The sequence below is a fragment of the Drosophila novamexicana genome, unplaced genomic scaffold, assembly GCF_003285875.2.
Source record: "Drosophila novamexicana strain 15010-1031.04,08,12 unplaced genomic scaffold, DnovRS2.1 tig00002360-arrow-arrow-pilon, whole genome shotgun sequence".
NCBI lineage: Eukaryota > Metazoa > Arthropoda > Insecta > Diptera > Drosophilidae > Drosophila > Drosophila novamexicana.
The window spans coordinates 4621-23384 of record NW_020824985.1 but is presented as its reverse complement, the minus strand read 5'-3'; the positions used below and the strand labels follow the sequence as shown (position 1 = coordinate 23384).

General features: G+C 40.6%; 1 protein-coding gene across 1 annotated transcript; it reads left to right on the top strand.

Annotated features, from left to right (window-relative positions):
• Window positions 1-1206: 1206 nt before the first annotated feature.
• On the top strand, window positions 1207-5743 carry LOC115769144 (the record flags this gene model as incomplete). The annotated part of the gene is made up of 4 exons (XM_030713842.1): window positions 1207-1278; window positions 2146-2156; window positions 5286-5424; window positions 5479-5743. Coding segments are annotated over exons 1-4 (487 nt in total), but the record flags the coding sequence as incomplete, so codon positions are not given.
• Window positions 5744-18764: the final 13021 nt, after the last annotated feature.

Here is an 18764-nt window from a genome sequence, read left to right as displayed (position 1 = left end):
TTGCCTCCGTTTCTACTCAACAGCTACAGCAGCCACAAAAAAAAAAGTTTCCTAGACAGGGTTCGAACCCGTGACTGACGGCAACACTTGCTACGCCTCTACTCAACAGCCACACCAATAATTAAGTGTTATTGAGCAAAAAACAAGTAAGAGGTTCTAGTCGGGAGTTCCCGACTAGGGGATAGCCTGAACCCTTTTCTTCCAACATCAAATGCATATATATATATATTCTATGTTGGAAGCTATATGTCAAGTTTGGCGACTCTAGCTCTAATTATTTACCAAAATTGCCCAAAAAACCGGATATCGATATCGATTTTTATCGGTTGCTTGGAAACGGAGTAAGTTATCGATTAACTCGATCTGCGCGGAAACTAGGAGCATCTACATCTAAAATTTCAAGTCTCCAGCTCTTATAAGTTCTGAGATCCTTTGGCTCATACATACGGACGGACGGACGGACGGACAGACAGACGGACATGGCTGGATCGACTCGGCTGTTGATGCTGATCAAGAATATATATACTTTATGGGGTCGGAGATGCTTCCTTCTGCCTGTTACATACATTTGGATTTTGCACAAATACAATATACACTTATACCCATTTCAATGGGTTCAGGGTATAAAAACTGATCAAAATAGCAGCACAGAAATCATATTGTACTATAGAATATTTGTGTATTCTCAAAGAGTCAATTGCATTAAAATTGTGGCTTAAGTTGGTGTGCAATATTGTTGGCAATCAACTTGATTTATAGCTCTGCGGTGGTAGCGGGAACGTGGCGATAGTTATAAAATGAAGCATACTTGATATATATATATATATATAATATTCTAGAAGCAACATATCAAGTTTGGTGACTCTAGATCTTAATGTATGCAAATTGGGTAATTTACACACAAAACAGAATTTGGATATCGATAGCTTGGAAACGGAGTAAGTTATCGATAATCGGAGAAAAACTCGATTTGCGCAGGCACTAGGACGACCTTATAGGTTGTGATATCCATGCGTTCATTCATACTTTGCAGCTCAAGTGGTCAAGATATACACAATATATGTATGCCTTCTGCATACATATGTATACACCAATATACTCACACATAAATATAAGACATAGATATAAGCATTGCATGTTTCGGGTTAGCTGAACCCAGCAGGAATATATAAGATTTATTCTCAATAAAGCAAAACAACGGAACAGATGCTCTTAACCAAAACGTTCTCGTCTTTTACTATCGAACCTATTACAGAGGTAGTCGTTATCGAATACAAGGTCAAGTGTTATATTCAAATGATTAGAAATTTGATTTGAAACAACGAAAGATCAAGCATGCAGCTTATAAAATCGTGCTGTGTTGAGGGCACCAGATAATTTTCGGCAGTGAATAATGACCAAGAGATGTTCGGAAAATTAAAATCACCCAACATAAATAGAAATAGTAATATGTTTCATATAAACTTTAATATCAGAAGAAGGAGGGACATAAGAGCATGTAATATATTCCGTGTAGGAAAAGACACTTTAACTGAGACAATCTCAGCGTCAGTAGGCGTACTAAAACAGAAAAGTTGTGACTGGAGAGTGGCTTTAACGGCAATTAACACCCCAGCACTTCAAGTCGGCCGATCATTTCTATGCCAAATAAAATTATTCGAAAAAACCTCAAAATCAGATATGGTTGAATTTAACCATGTTTCTGAAAATGCTATTTTATTCGAGTCGAAGGAAGTGCTGGCCATGTAGAGATTTTTAAGCTTTGTAATGAGACCTCTGACATTCTAATAATGAATAAAGATTTGGTCAGAAGATGAAGTTAGTTTTTTGGGGCAGAAATGGTACCCTGTATTGAAGGGACTGGAAGGGTGACAGGCTGGTTACGCTTTTTAGGCTTGAACACGTGAACAATCATGTGTGGAGGCCAAAATTTGGGATCACAAATGATTTGGAACATATCATGTGAAATATTTATTTTGAATAATATTTCACGAGCGGTGGAGAAATTAAATTGACACGCTAGCAGAAGATATTCTAGCAATATAGGCGTCAATGTCTCTGAAGTGGTGTCCGACTAAAGTCGAGACACAAAAACTTGCCTACGAGGGGCAACAACCGTTAAAGTAGGCGCTGATGGGGCTGCAGGTAATACAGGAGTTGGAAGAGCTTAAGAGGCACCATGATTGTCTACCTTTGCGGCTAGGACCGACGGGGCTGAGGCATTTTGGATAACTGGGACAGGTTCAGGTACGGACCCTACTAGGACTACTACAGGGGTTGAAACAGGGGTAATTGGGTAGTCGGTCGGAGAAGGCGATAAAGACAACATTGGAGATAAATCCAAGTTGCTAGGTAGGGGCAAGAAAGGCGGAGGTGTCTGAACAGACGTATAGGACAATTGCAAAAGTTGAGGCTCCAACCTGCGATTGGTTGGAGACTCGAATTTGTATTTGCCAAGCAACTCAAAACTCGACCCAAAATTACTCGAGAGCTACTTAGCCCCATTATTCAATTTTATGAATTGATTTCTCACAGAACTATACATTCTGGAGAAATCAATTTGCCTGTCGATGCATTCTGGGCACGCCCAACGCAAGCCGCCGCAGCCCTTCTTGGCAAAAGCAGCGATCTTGTCGCAATCACGCCCAGTGAGACCTGCACACTTAGCATGCATCATATTCTGCACACGCAATTCTAACCAATTGCGGCAGTGCAGAATCATCAGCCTGTTTGAGCGTGCAAGGTTTCTTACAGCACAATATTATTATTATAATGCTAGTTGCAAAAGCGCAGAGCAAAACGAAAAAACAAAAATGGAGCAAGTAAACACTCAAAAAACAATTATTCGTACACAAACAATAGCAAAATCGAGAGCGCGATGCACAAGAAATATGCAGCAGCAAACACACGCATAGACAAGTGTGTGTACAGGGGAGCACCAAAGCAATAGAATCAACACAGGCAATAACAACAACATGGAACTCACGCCGCGTTTTATAAATGCAATAATTAACAGACAACAATTTGCACAATTTATAAAAGCTTTTTAAATAAAGCACCAACAATGATAAATGTAGAAATAACAAGTAAGAGGTTCTAGTCGCGACCTCCCGACTAGGGGATACCCAGAACCCTCCTCTTCCAACACCAAATGCATACATATATTCTATTTTAGAAGCTAAATATCAAGTTTGGTGACTCTAGCTCTTTATATTTACCAAAATTGCCCAAAAAACAGGATATCCATATCGATTTTTATCGATTGCTTGGAAACGGAGTAAATTATCAATTATCGGAAACAAACTCGATCTGCGCGGGAGCTAGGAGCACCTACATCTAAAATTTCACGGACGGACGGACGGACAGACAGGCGGACACGGCTTACACTTCCTTTCAACTTTACCTTCTACTTATGATGGAGTCGTAACTGCCATTGAAACTTTGGTAATTGATCCCAGCATTTATCAAAAATCGCTTACTTGATTACGGGATCAAACTTCAGAATGCTAGTGAAGATACGAGCAGTACAATATTGTTTTTTTATTTTAAATCAAAATTTAAGCCCAGGCACATATTCAAAACATCGAAATACACAAGCCCAAGCAGCAAGTGCACAACTCATCGGAGGTTTTGCATTTTATTGAGACAGCAGGCTATGAATTATAAAGATAAAAGTAATGTCTCATTCATATTGGATTCTGGAACGTCAAACCGTATGATAAATAGTGTAAATCTGTTTGTGGAATATATTATCCTGGAAACACCAATTGAGATTGCTTTTCTAAAATTTGGAGAGTACATTTATGCTACTGCTAATGGTACAGTAAAACTAAAAAGTAATCTTGGTGAAAATATTATTCTGGATAATATGCTTTTTTGCAAAGACATCCCACACAAGTTGCTGTCGGTGCCAAAGATGCAGGATGCTGGTATGACAGCTGAGTTCAACTCAACTGGTATAAAAGTCTTTAAGAACGGACAAGGCGTTTTGGAAGCTGTGCGTCTAACGAATGCTCCCATGGTTGAATTCAAGATAAGCCATAGAGTATTTGCAACTGAATCTAAAACAAATTGAGAGATTGGGACACATTAGCAAAAGGGTCGACTCTGTCGAAAGGATTACTGGACAAAACCAACTACACAGATGCTTAAAGAATAACAAATCCAAGCCATATAATAAATAAGGAAGAAACTATTATAATATAATATGAAATTACATTTGACTAAGCTAAATTTAAATTACACCGAGTCGATATAACCATTTCCGTCTGTCCGTCTGTCTGTTTCTATGCGAACTAGTCCCTCAGCTTTAAAGCTATCCATATAAAACTTTGCAAAAGTCCCTCTTTCTGTTGCACGCTGCACTATACTATATAGCTGTCATAGGAACAATTGTACGAAAATTAACTTGTATGAAAAAACATTTTGTTTCTCAAGATATTTTGACCAAGCTCAGCATTTATTAGTTTTACTTAGTTTATTCCTCATATATATATATATATATATGTTTTTAAGATATCTTGAACAAACTCGGCATTTATTAGTTTTACTCTCCTCATATATAGGCAGAATAATATTAAGATCGGACCATTATATCATAAAGCTGCCATACGATCGGTCAAAAATTAAGTTGTATAAAAAAACATTTTGTTTTTCAAGATATTATTATTAATTTAACTATACTCCTCATATATAGGCAAAATCATATTAAGGTCGTACCATTATATCATATATCGATCGGTCGAAAATTAAGTTGTTGTATGGAAAATTTTTTTGTCATTCAAGATATTTTGATTAAATACGGTATTTAAACATTTCACTATGCTCCCTTCATTTTTGCAAAATCTTCTTTACATCTGGCTACTATATCATATATCTGCCATAGAACGATCTTTCGAAAACTAGGTTCTTGATTAAAAATCGTTTTTGTTTATCAAGATATATTGACCAAACTCGTCCTTAACTATTCCCCGGGCTTCTTAGATACGGGCAAAGCACTATAAGCATTATGAAAAGGTTGGGTCTGAGAGGGTATTAGATCTTCGGCGTGCCGAAGATAGCCTTTTTTTCTCGTTATTATTATCTTTGAGATTATTATATGGTTCCACATACTGGTTTTATGCCATGTGTAGCATCCTGTGGAATTTAATTTTAATCTTAATAAATTTAAATCGTCTGTGATGCTTTCTTTGTTAAAATAATATAAGTTCTCTTACCTGTATAGAAAATGAGTTCATTTCCTTAGTCGTTTTCTTTTATATTGAGTAAAATATTTTTTTCAACAGGCGCACCTTAAAGCAGCCCATCGAGAATTCCAATATTAAAAACCGATTAGCTGAAACTCAAAAAGCCAATGAAGTACTTAAACGTATGTTATCGCACATGCCGACAGTGAAAGTAAAACATAAACTTGTTGTGCAACAGGTATGGCCGAATTGTATGATAATATCGTACTTATATATGTTCTTAATCCATTAGCGTATTAATCGTCAAATGGCCAAAAAGCTAAAAACTCTGGCGGCGGAAAGATCCCTTGATGAGGTCGAACTAAATGTTCGGCAATGTACTCTTAAAAAATATGTAGAACAACTTAATGGGATGAGGGAATTGGCTCTCACATATGCCACAAACACAGATGGTGTTGAAATTGGAAATAATATATTAATGGCAAATGATGAAGAAATTAAGATTATGACCATCGAGAAACAGAATTTCATAGAATCTGATCCATACTCTGAAGCTGGTATCAGCTTTTGTATAACACTTCGTTAATATGTGAAAGAGCTTAAAAGAAGAACTATAAACTATTTATAAGGGATAACATTGTTAAAAATTGTTATTTTCTTTAATAAAGGTAGGTTATAGTTAACATATTATTACAGAAAGAAGTAAAGATATTATTATATGAAAGGAATTAAAATATAAATCAGAATAAGAACACCATAATTATCTCAGTAATCATAGACCAATCGTAATTGTCATAAAATGTCAAACAAGTATATTAACTAAGGTCAAAATGCGAAGAAGAATTTACTTTTTATTTTAATTTTCTTGGTTTGATCCATTAATATTCATTCAATAAAATTAAAACCTTTTTAAACAAATGTGTATCATAAATTAGTACGTTGATATTTATTAATTATTATTATATATTATAAAAAATTATGGGGTATTAATTGTCGTTAAAAACACACTCCAGTAAAAAGTTTTCTGCTTTAAAACGCCTACTAATGCTGAGGCTGACTACCTCAAAACACATACACGTTTCTTCTGGTGTTCCTCAAGGTAAAAATCTTGACCTTTACTCTTTAAAACAAGTATGAGGTTCTAGTCGGGAGTTCCCCACCCTGAATCCTCTTATTCAAACACCAAATGCAGCTCGAGCTACGCGCTCGTTTGTAGTAATAAAGATAAATTTAAAAAAAATGTTTCCTTGACAAGGTTCGAACTTGCAACTAACCGCACAACTTGCCTCCGTTTCTACTCAACAGCTACAGCAGCCAAGAAAATTTCCTAGACAGGGTTCGAACTTGCGACTGACGGCAACACTTGCTACGCCTCTACTCAACAGCCACACCAATAATAAGGTGTTATTGAGCAAAAAACAAGTAAGAGGTTCTAGTCGGGAGTTTCCGACTAGGGGTTACCCTGAACCCTCTAGTTCCAACATCAAATGCATATATATATATATATTCTATGTTGGAAGCTATATGTCAAGTTTGGCAACTCTAGCTCTTATTATTTACCAAAATTGCCCAAAAAACCGGATATCGATATAGATTTTTATCTCATTGCTTGGAAACGGAGTAAGTTATCGATTAACTCGATCTGCGCGGGAACTAGGAGCATCTACATCTAAAATTTCAAGTCTCTAGATCTTATAGGTTCTGAGATCCTTGCGTTCATACATACGGACGGACGGACAGACAGACAGACGGACTTGGCTAGATCAACTCGGCTATTGACGCTGATCAATAATATATATACTTTATGGGGTCGGAGATGCTTCCTTCTGCCTGTTACATACATTTGGATTTTGCACAAATACAATAAACCCTTATACCCATTTTTAATGGGTTCAGGGTATAATTACTACCACCATTAATTTAAATATTTTTATACCGACTTTAAACCCTCTAAATGACTACATATATTACGTCATTTCTTTAAAAAGGGAGGTGTAGTATAACTACCCTGCCAGCCAATACAAATCAAAGGGTATAACAGTAAATACATACATTGTGACACTCAGTCATAATAATCATAAATATACAAATACGCAAAAGACCACACATAAACATATAAACACACCAGCGCATATGTCATACGATCCACCACTTATATACATGCCGATCGTAGCGCGTGGGAATGCTGAGCATGCACTCTGCATACATATGTATTTACCAAATTTCTTACACATAAATATAAGACATAGATATAATCATTGCATGTTTCGGGTTAGCTGAACCCAGCAGGAAAATATAAGATTTATTCTAAATAAAGCAAAACAACGGAGCAGACGCTCCTAACCAAAACGTTCTCGTCTTTTACTATTGAACCTATTACAAAGGTAGTCGTTAACGAATACAAGGTCAAGTGTTCTATTCAAATGATTAGAAATTTGATTTGAAACAACGAAAGATCAAGCATGCAGCTTATAAAATCGCGCTGTGTTGAGGGCACCAGATAATTTTCGGCAGTGAATAATGACCAAGAGATGTTCAGAATATTAAAATCACCCAACATAAATAGAAATAGTAATATGTTTCATATAAACTTGAATATCAGAAGAAGGAGGAAGGATAAGAGCATGTAATATATTCCGTGTTGGAAAAGACACTTTAGCTGAGACAATCTCAGCGTCAGTAGGCGTACTAAAACAGAAAAGTTGTGACTGGAGAGTGGCTTTAACGGCAATTAACACCCCAGCACTTCAAGTCGGCCGATCATTTCTATGCCAAATAAAATTATTCGAAAAAACCTCAAAATCGGATATGGTTGAATTTAACCATGTTTATGATAAAGCTATTATATCCGAGTCGAAGGAAGTGCTGGCCATGTAAAGATTTTTAAGCTTTGAAATGAGACCTCTGGCATTCTGATAATGAATATAGATTTGGGCAGAAATGGTACCCTGTATTGAAGGGACTGGAAGGGTGACAGGCTGGTTACGCTTTTTATACCCTGAACCCATTAAAAATGGGTATAAGGGTATAAATTAAGTCTTCCGTCGTGACTTCGTTGTCTGGCGACGATGTGTGGTTGGTCGGACGGTGGTGACTTCTTCTCTTTGTGAGGTGGTGATGAATTCAACAGGTGGTTCTTCTCCTTGTGAGGTGGTGATGAATCCAACAGGTGATTCTTCTCCTTGTGAGGTGGTGATGAATCCAACAGGTGACTATTGGAACGATGTGATTAGGTTGTGGGAACTTTCCCAGTTGCCCGTCTTGGACGTGGTCAACTATGATTGATAACACAAATAATGTTTATTGACGGCAATGCCGAAGTTTAATCATTCACTCGTCTTATAATGTTGCGATCTAGATTGAGACTGAAGGCTACAGAAATGTTCCAGCTTAAGTTTGCCCTGTGAAGCCAATGCATTACGCCATACGCTAGAGTCGGCATGCCGACTCAGCATTCTTGCGCAAGCAGCACGGGTGTCCGTTTTCAGTTGCTGTGCGCAGAACTGTTGGCAGCGGGTCAGCATTGTTTACAAGAATACTACTTTGTTGCTGAGGGCAACTAAAATGCTTAAGGCTGTGTGTTTTTGTATTTTTTGCTGAGGGCAACCAAATACTTATGATTGTGTATTGCGTACTTAGAAATAACAATGTATGACTGTGAGAGTGTATCTTATATGTTAAGTGTTATGCTTAGTGCCTGGTCATGTCCGATGATGTGTAGGAGCGGTGACCTCACGGTGCCAGGCTGCTTGCTTGGTGATTTGCGCAAGTTTACAAATTCTGTGCCATTGATAGCTGCAGACAGTTCGAAAATTATCAGGAAGGTTCCTGAGACGGTTGCCTCTGCGCCATCATCTGTTCGGACGCGCGCTGTCGCTTCGTTGATAACCACGACGCCGTCGTCTACAGGCATTATCGCTTTCAGGTGGCTAGGTTGAGTGTGGCAGTTGGCGATGTTTCCCGCGTGAAGGGAGCTAGCACAGGTTTCGCGCCGTGCTCGTTCGCAGAAAGTGTTATGCGTAGTTACGGTGCATCCAGTAACTGCAAAGGTATCCTTTTCGCATTCCGCCAACGTGTCTTCGTCGAGTCGCAGAATGGTTTGTTGGTGTGAAACGGGGTAGACGGAGACCTTTTGGCACCTAATCTCAACTTTAGGGTAGGCTATTAATATGTGGATAATATTCTCGGACTGAAGGACCTTGATCTTAGAAGCTTCTATTAAGCTAACTATTGGGGTATCTTGTTCGATAAGTGATTTCAGATCGGTATGATCAAGGATAGTAGGATTTACTATTTTTGCTTTTGCCAACGTTATGGTGAGTATTAAATTTTGAATTTCTGTGTTCAGTATTCTATTTCTTGCCAACACTGTCTCGAATAAATGAGGAGTGTCAACCAAATCGCCTTTGCGGGAACTGATAATTTTATTGATAGTGTCCGTCAGTCTGTTTATTTGTTTTTGAGTTTCGGAGTTTAATAGTATCTGTTTGGAGTTAGCCTACACCAACTGCGTCTCTGTAACGCGGACCCTTAGGAAATCTGAAGCATCAGATGTGCCAGCAACAACCTTCAAGGCAGTGCCTAAGAAATCGAGGCTTCGTGCAAATCTGTGATGCACTTGAAGAACGGACAACAATGTTCTAAGGTGATCTGTATCTACGTCCAGTAGTTTGCGCATATGCGACTGTGGAAAGGAATTGGACAGTTTTTCCGTCTCGTCTACCATACTAACAAATTCAGAAATGTTACTTGAGTGCGTCAAGTAGCTACGTTGATCGAACACCAGTACTTCCCCGTCTAAGACCGGAATGTTGTTGGCATGCGAGAAGTCGGTGATCCGAGCATTTACCGCTGCTAGTGCCACAAGCAAAGTGAGTGCAAACCTGAAATGGACGAATAATATAAGACGGTGTTCTAACTCTAAGTTGGCTTACTAGCTAATTGTGGAGGAAAACTTATTTCAGGTTGTCCTTATGTACCACCCTCCCCTTAATGAGGACAGACGTTCCCAGGTCTGCTTCGACCTTTTGTTCTGAGCATAAGGGAGTTAACTTGTTCCCTAGCCTCTTGTTGTTCTTCTGGAACACCTTTTCTCCTACCTCGAAAACGCGGTTTTGCCTGGATGCATTGCACCTTTTGATATTGTCTTGCTGTGCCTTAATTAGCCTGTCTTTGACGTTCTCGCGACGATCATAAGCTGCGGCATGGACGACCTCAATTGGTTTCTCGCGGGTTACTGAGTGCAAACTTTTGTTGTACTCTATCGTAGCCTTTAAGATTAATTCTGTAGTGTCGCTGATTTTCTTGTCTAACTTGAGGCATCTCGCAATTTCGGTCAGGGTGCTATGAAAGCGCTCCACCTGGCCGTTTGAGGTGCTGTGAAGCGGAGCCGCATTCACAATGCAAATGCCGTAGGCGTTTCGGAGCATCGAAGTGATGGTCTCGGAATTGAAGGCCGCCTCGTTATCGCAATAAATTGTCTTGGTTGCGGGGAAAAGGTTAACAATTTGCAGTAGAGGGCTTGTGACATCGATTATCGTTCTGGATAATATCGGTTGGACGACTGCAAATTTGGAGAATTTGTCTATGCAGGTCAAGAACTGTTTCTTGTCTGTCGAGAAAATGTCAATATGCAGTTTGCAACCACTTCTTTGGCCAAACTGGCCATATTGGGAAAATAATAGTCACGAAGTACTTGTTTAATGTTTTCCTGAGCTGCTCTGTGCGCTCGATTGTGCTCGGCAGTGATGATTTCTAACTGCTCGTTTTTGTCCGTTATATTTTGCACAAGATTTTTACAATGCCAGAATTGGGTGGCAGGGAAATGCAAAATCAGGTCGTGTTGGAAACTTGCCAACGTGGGAAGATCGCAATGTATTGCATTAACGACTCCACAATTCGCAACTTCTTTGAGAGTTTTGAGAATTGTGCTCTTGTCAGTGTAACTGATCAAGTGGCGTGTTTTGCTGCGAAACAGCATCAAGTTTCGATTTAGCGGAAAACGCGATTCCTCTAGGACAATCTGGTTCCTAAAGCAATTCAAAGGTTTGTCTGTTGTCTTGACCGTGTAAGTCAGGGAAAGTTCGCTGTGAATGGTTGCAGCGTCCGAACGGGGCCCATCTTGCAGAGCATTAATGATTTGCCTTGAAAGGGCATCCGCCACCAGATTCTCTTTGCCCGGTTTATAAAACATTTTGGCATTGTGCTGGTCAATGTAAGATTTCCATCTTTTAATCTTGGAATACGTGTTCTTGTCCAACACAGCGAACGTGAGCGGCTGGTGGTCCGTGAAAATGTTAATTTCCCTAGAACCGTACAGAAAGTTCTGCAGTCTGCCTAAAGCCCACACAATGGCCAGCAATTCTCTTTCGCTAGTGGCATAGTTTTGTTCGGCCTGTTTTAAGGCGCGAGAAATCATTGTTATTGGCCTATTGCCTTGGGAAAGAACCGCGCCTATTCCACTGGCCGAATCATCAGTGGTTAAATCGAACGGTTTCTGGAAGTCTGGATACATTAACATGACATCTTCTGATGCCAAAATACTCCGCAGACGGTGAAATGCATCGCTTTGAACTTCATTAAATTCAACAGGGATTTTCTTTGATACGTGCCTACTAACTGAACCATTTTCCCCTTTAAGTATGTCCGATATCGGACGCGCTATAGCGGCAAAGTCCTTAATAAAGACCCTATAGTCCTAACGCTGTAGACACTCTTTGGCTCAGGGAATTCCTGAACGGCTTTAACTTTTTTGGGATCGGATGTTGCTCCGTCTTTGGTTACAATGAAACCCAGGAATTCGATACTTTCCTTGAAGTATCGAGTCTTTTCAGGGCCTACACGCATGTTGGCGTCGATTAGACATTTTAACACACTGTTAATGTGTTGAAGGTGCTCCGTTTTGTTTTTAGAAAAAAATTATGACGTCGTCTACATAGACAAAGCAAATCTTTCCTATATGTTCCCTCAGGATATCGTCTATTGCCCTTTGGAATACGCTGCTTGCATTGCGCAGGCCGAATGGTAGGCGACAGAACTCGTACTTGCCGCTGCTGAACTGAAAACGAAGTCTTTTCGCGGTCATGCTTCGCAAGGTAGATTTGGTAGATGGTACCCAGACTTTAAGTCGAGGGTAGTGAAGTATTCCGGCTTTCCTAGATTTGCTAAGATCATGGGGATGCTCGGCATGGGGTAACGGTTCGGTATGGTTTTTTCGTTCAGTTTCCTGAAGTCGATTACCAACCTTTTTTTTGGGTTACCGTATGAGTTAGTGCCTTTTTTATCAACCACCCATGTTGGGCTGTTTTAAGGCGATCTGGAGGGCCTGATTATGCCATCGTCCAGTAATTGTTTGACTTCTTTGTTTATGAAGTCAGAAACACCCATGAGACTCGGGTATCTTGAATACACAGGCTCGTTGTCTACTGTTCGGATTGTAGCGATGACAGCAGTATTAAAAGGGAGAGCTTCATCTGCATTTGAGAAGGCTCTTTTGTTTCTGAGTATCATGTCCCTAAACTCTTTCTTTACGGAAGGGGGGACTACGATGTCGTTGACATCGGTGAAGTTCACATCAGCACATTGATAGTACTGGAGTTTTTCGGATGTACTCTGGTATTCCAGAGTGTTTTTTGCCAAGTTCAATTTGACTCCGGCTTGTGTTAGCAAGTCGAAGCCTATGATGGCGTCGAAAGAACTTAGGGTATCAAGGAGTAAAAACGGGGAAGTATGTTGGAAAATATTCATCAAGCATTTGCGCTTGATTTCGATAGACCCGTGGATCGAGTTTACCGAGAATGACTTGGCGACCGGCGTTATGGTCTTTAGCTCTGTTAAGGGCTTCACATAATTTTTTTGCCGCGCCAGTGTCAATCAACATCTTCAGACTTCTCCCAGCCAACCGTCGTTCAATGTACGGAAGCCGGGAGTGTTCCCTAAAAAATTAATCGAGTCGTCACCAGGTGCGTACTCGTTCTCACTCTCTAGTTCTTCAATTGCCTCTTTGGCCGCTTTCTCGAATTCTGTTACGGCTTCTTTGGAATCTGATTGTACGACATTGTTAACGCGTTGTCGTCTTTGACCTGTTGAACGGTCTGACGAATTCTTGAGTTTTGGTGCGTTGGACTCATTAGCCTGACGCTTGCTGTAGTCGGTTTTTTGTCTAAATCTGGAGGAAGAGTCAACTTCCATGGGCTGTGGAGCCTCGGTTTGATTGTCTTTAGGGGCCTGGGGCTTGGGACCGCCCTTTTGGCGTTTCACAAAATGGGGATTTCTCTCCTGATTTTGCTCATCTTTGTTAAATCTGGTTTGTTTGCCTTGGGACAGTTTTTGTTACTTTCAGCAATTTGCGCTCGGTCAGCGTAAGAGTTCGCGAACATGCTTCTCTCAATGCTAGCTTCTGCCTCTCTGGCAAGGGCCAGTGCGGATGGTAGATCTTTTGGTTGTGCAGGGAACACAACCGCTCTCAACGGCTTTCTAAGACTGGAGATAAAGGCGTGCAAGGCGTCGTCTCTGACCTCCCGGTTGAGCAAATCGGCGCCTTCTTGGTCGTGAGACATTACAATTTTGTTAGTTACGAGCGTGAGTTTCTTTTCGACGTCATCGAAGTATTGCATCAGGGACATTTCGCTACCGCTTGGTAGTGTGCAGTGCTCTTTGGATAGTTCTTGAATAGTTCGTATGCGTAGATGGCTGCTTGCCTCCACGCTACATACTCATCCTGTACGCCGGAGAAATCCGGCACAGATTTAATAATGTCTAAGGGAATATCGCATTTGGCGTTAGGATCGACGGATATTTTCTCGTATGTGACGATTTGCGGCGCTTCCACCTGCAAACTCTGTACTTGTGAAGCTAAAGCGGTTATTTGTGCTTGAAACTGATTTTGTTGTTGCGCTAAAGCTTTCCTGATGGCACCCTCAATAAGAGTCTGAACTTGAGCCGGCTCCATTTCTTCAGTTACAACGGTATCTGCAGGAGTAGGATCTACTGAGCAATTGATTTCCCCCTCTCAGCTATCGTCACTATTATATTCAACTTTTACCTCCCTATACTTCCAACTCATTGGCTTATGGTTGGCACTTTTCAAAACTTAGGCTGATCGAGAAAGATCGGCAGGTAAAACTGTTGGCAATAACGGAAACTGGTGTATCTTGGGGTATGCAATATATAAGGAACGCTGGTAAAAGTATGCAACAATTTTTAGTAAAAGTATGCCACAATTTTTATAAAAGTATGCAATGATTTAAAGGAATGAAATGCTGGCAGAAGAAAGCAGCAATATTTGGAGGACTCCGAACGCGGAGGAGACTACGAGGGTCTCACCCAATAGATCTCCCAGATCGATTTATATAGTTGACACTGTAAATTTGTATATTAGACTTACCAGTAGAATAAGTAGATTGTAAATATTCATACAAATTTAATTTAAGTTGTTCCAGATAATAACAGAAAAATTAAAATAAAGCTAAACTTAATAATAATAATAAAAACACTTTTTATTTTTTATAAAAATCACAGGTATCGGTACGTGGCGTTCGTGAATAATTTCTTCAAAACTGAAATCACTTATGAACTTATTGGTTGGGCGCCAATTAAGTCTTCCGTCGTGAATTCGTTGTCTAGCGACGATGTGTGGTTGGTCCGACGGTGGTGACTTCTTCTCTTTGTGAGGTGGTGATGAATTCAACAGGTGATTCTTCTCCTTGTGAGGTGGTGATGAATCCAACAGGCGATTCTTCTCCTTGTGAGGTGGTGATGAATCCAACAGGTGACTATTGGAACGATGTGATTAGGTTGTGGGAACTTTCCCAGTTGCCCGTCTTGGACGTGGTCAACTATGATTGATAACACAAATAATGTTTATTGACGGCAATGCCGGAGTTTAATCATTCACTCGTCTTATAATGTTGCGATCTAGATTGACACTGAAGGCTACAGAAATGTTACTTTCCTTGAAGTATCGAGTCTTTTCAGGGCCTACACGCATGTTGGCGTCGATTAGACATTTTAACACACTGTTAATGTGTTGAAGGTGCTCCGTTTTGTTTTTAGAAAAAAATTATGACGTCGTCTACATAGACAAAGCAAATCTTTCCTATATGTTCCCTCAGGATATCGTCTATTGCCCTTTGGAATACGCTGCTTGCATTGCGCAGGCCGAATGGTAGGCGACAGAACTCGTACTTGCCGCTGCTGAACTGAAAACGAAGTCTTTTCGCGGTCATGCTTCGCAAGGTAGATTTGGTAGATGGTACCCAGACTTTAAGTCGAGGGTAGTGAAGTATTCCGGCTTTCCTAGATTTGCTAAGATCATGGGGATGCTCGGCATGGGGTAACGGTTCGGTATGGTTTTTTCGTTCAGTTTCCTGAAGTCGATTACCAACCTTTTTTTTGGGTTACCGTATGAGTTAGTGCCTTTTTTATCAACCACCCATGTTGGGCTGTTTTAAGGCGATCTGGAGGGCCTGATTATGCCATCGTCCAGTAATTGTTTGACTTCTTTGTTTATGAAGTCAGAAACACCCATGAGACTCGGGTATCTTGAATACACAGGCTCGTTGTCTACTGTTCGGATTGTAGCGATGACAGCAGTATTAAAAGGGAGAGCTTCATCTGCATTTGAGAAGGCTCTTTTGTTTCTGAGTATCATGTCCCTAAACTCTTTCTTTACGGAAGGGGGGACTACGATGTCGTTGACATCGGTGAAGTTCACATCAGCACATTGATAGTACTGGAGTTTTTCGGATGTACTCTGGTATTCCAGAGTGTTTTTTGCCAAGTTCAATTTGACTCCGGCTTGTGTTAGCAAGTCGAAGCCTATGATGGCGTCGAAAGAACTTAGGGTATCAGGGAGTAAAAACGGGGAAGTATGTTGGAAAATATTCATCAAGCATTTGCGCTTGATTTCGATAGACCCGTGGATCGAGTTTACCGAGAATGACTTGGCGACCGGCGTTATGGTCTTTAGCTCTGTTAAGGGCTTCACATAATTTTTTTGCCGCGCCAGTGTCAATCAACATCTTCAGACTTCTCCCAGCCAACCGTCGTTCAATGTACGGAAGCCGGGAGTGTTCCCTAAAAAATTAATCGAGTCGTCACCAGGTGCGTACTCGTTCTCACTCTCTAGTTCTTCAATTGCCTCTTTGGCCGCTTTCTCGAATTCTGTTACGGCTTCTTTGGAATCTGATTGTACGACATTGTTAACGCGTTGTCGTCTTTGACCTGTTGAACGGTCTGACGAATTCTTGAGTTTTGGTGCGTTGGACTCATTAGCCTGACGCTTGCTGTAGTCGGTTTTTTGTCTAAATCTGGAGGAAGAGTCAACTTCCATGGGCTGTGGAGCCTCGGTTTGATTGTCTTTAGGGGCCTGGGGCTTGGGACCGCCCTTTTGGCGTTTCACAAAATGGGGATTTCTCTCCTGATTTTGCTCATCTTTGTTAAATCTGGTTTGTTTGCCTTGGGACAGTTTTTGTTACTTTCAGCAATTTGCGCTCGGTCAGCGTAAGAGTTCGCGAACATGCTTCTCTCAATGCTAGCTTCTGCCTCTCTGGCAAGGGCCAGTGCGGATGGTAGATCTTTTGGTTGTGCAGGGAACACAACCGCTCTCAACGGCTTTCTAAGACTGGAGATAAAGGCGTGCAAGGCGTCGTCTCTGACCTCCCGGTTGAGCAAATCGGCGCCTTCTTGGTCGTGAGACATTACAATTTTGTTAGTTACGAGCGTGAGTTTCTTTTCGACGTCATCGAAGTATTGCATCAGGGACATTTCGCTACCGCTTGGTAGTGTGCAGTGCTCTTTGGATAGTTCTTGAATAGTTCGTATGCGTAGATGGCTGCTTGCCTCCACGCTACATACTCATCCTGTACGCCGGAGAAATCCGGCACAGATTTAATAATGTCTAAGGGAATATCGCATTTGGCGTTAGGATCGACGGATATTTTCTCGTATGTGACGATTTGCGGCGCTTCCACCTGCAAACTCTGTACTTGTGAAGCTAAAGCGGTTATTTGTGCTTGAAACTGATTTTGTTGTTGCGCTAAAGCTTTCCTGATGGCACCCTCAATAAGAGTCTGAACTTGAGCCGGCTCCATTTCTTCAGTTACAACGGTATCTGCAGGAGTAGGATCTACTGAGCAATTGATTTCCCCCTCTCAGCTATCGTCACTATTATATTCAACTTTTACCTCCCTATACTTCCAACTCATTGGCTTATGGTTGGCACTTTTCAAAACTTAGGCTGATCGAGAAAGATCGGCAGGTAAAACTGTTGGCAATAACGGAAACTGGTGTATCTTGGGGTATGCAATATATAAGGAACGCTGGTAAAAGTATGCAACAATTTTTAGTAAAAGTATGCCACAATTTTTATAAAAGTATGCAATGATTTAAAGGAATGAAATGCTGGCAGAAGAAAGCAGCAATATTTGGAGGACTCCGAACGCGGAGGAGACTACGAGGGTCTCACCCAATAGATCTCCCAGATCGATTTATATAGTTGACACTGTAAATTTGTATATTAGACTTACCAGTAGAATAAGTAGATTGTAAATATTCATACAAATTTAATTTAAGTTGTTCCAGATAATAACAGAAAAATTAAAATAAAGCTAAACTTAATAATAATAATAAAAACACTTTTTATTTTTTATAAAAATCACAGGTATCGGTACGTGGCGTTCGTGAATAATTTCTTCAAAACTGAAATCACTTATGAACTTATTGGTTGGGCGCCAATTAAGTCTTCCGTCGTGAATTCGTTGTCTAGCGACGATGTGTGGTTGGTCCGACGGTGGTGACTTCTTCTCTTTGTGAGGTGGTGATGAATTCAACAGGTGATTCTTCTCCTTGTGAGGTGGTGATGAATCCAACAGGTGATTCTTCTCCTTGTGAGGTGGTGATGAATCCAACAGGTGACTATTGGAACGATGTGATTAGGTTGTGGGAACTTTCCCAGTTGCCCGTCTTGGACGTGGTCAACTATGATTGATAACACAAATAATGTTTATTGACGGCAATGCCGGAGTTTAATCATTCACTCGTCTTATAATGTTGCGATCTAGATTGACACTGAAGGCTACAGAAATGTTCCAGCTTAAGTTTGCCCTGTGAAGCCAATGCATCACGCCATACGCTAGAGTCGGCATGCCGACTCAGCATTCTTGCGCAAGCAGCACGGGTGTCCGTTTTCAGTTGCCTTGCGCAGAACTCTTGGCAGCGGGTCAGCATTGTTTACTAGAATACTACTACTTTTACAACACTGCTTGTCAAACGCAGAGGTAAATTTTCATCAAAAAAAAAAATAAAAATTGTGTACCATTAAATTTATAATTTTCGTGAAAAATTAATAAGAAAAAAACAACATTGAGCCAAACAACATTGGGCATGGATGTTAGTGCATCCACGCCCTCTCAACCGAGAGAGCTGCGACCAGAATTCGCTAAAATGATGAGAATTGCTGGCGCTACACCTGCGGAAATTCGTGAAATGATTTCCCTAAATACTGTAAGTGCTTCAAATACTGCAATTAAGTGCAGTAGTAGCAATTTTGCAGCAACGACATGCACATTGACGTCGACA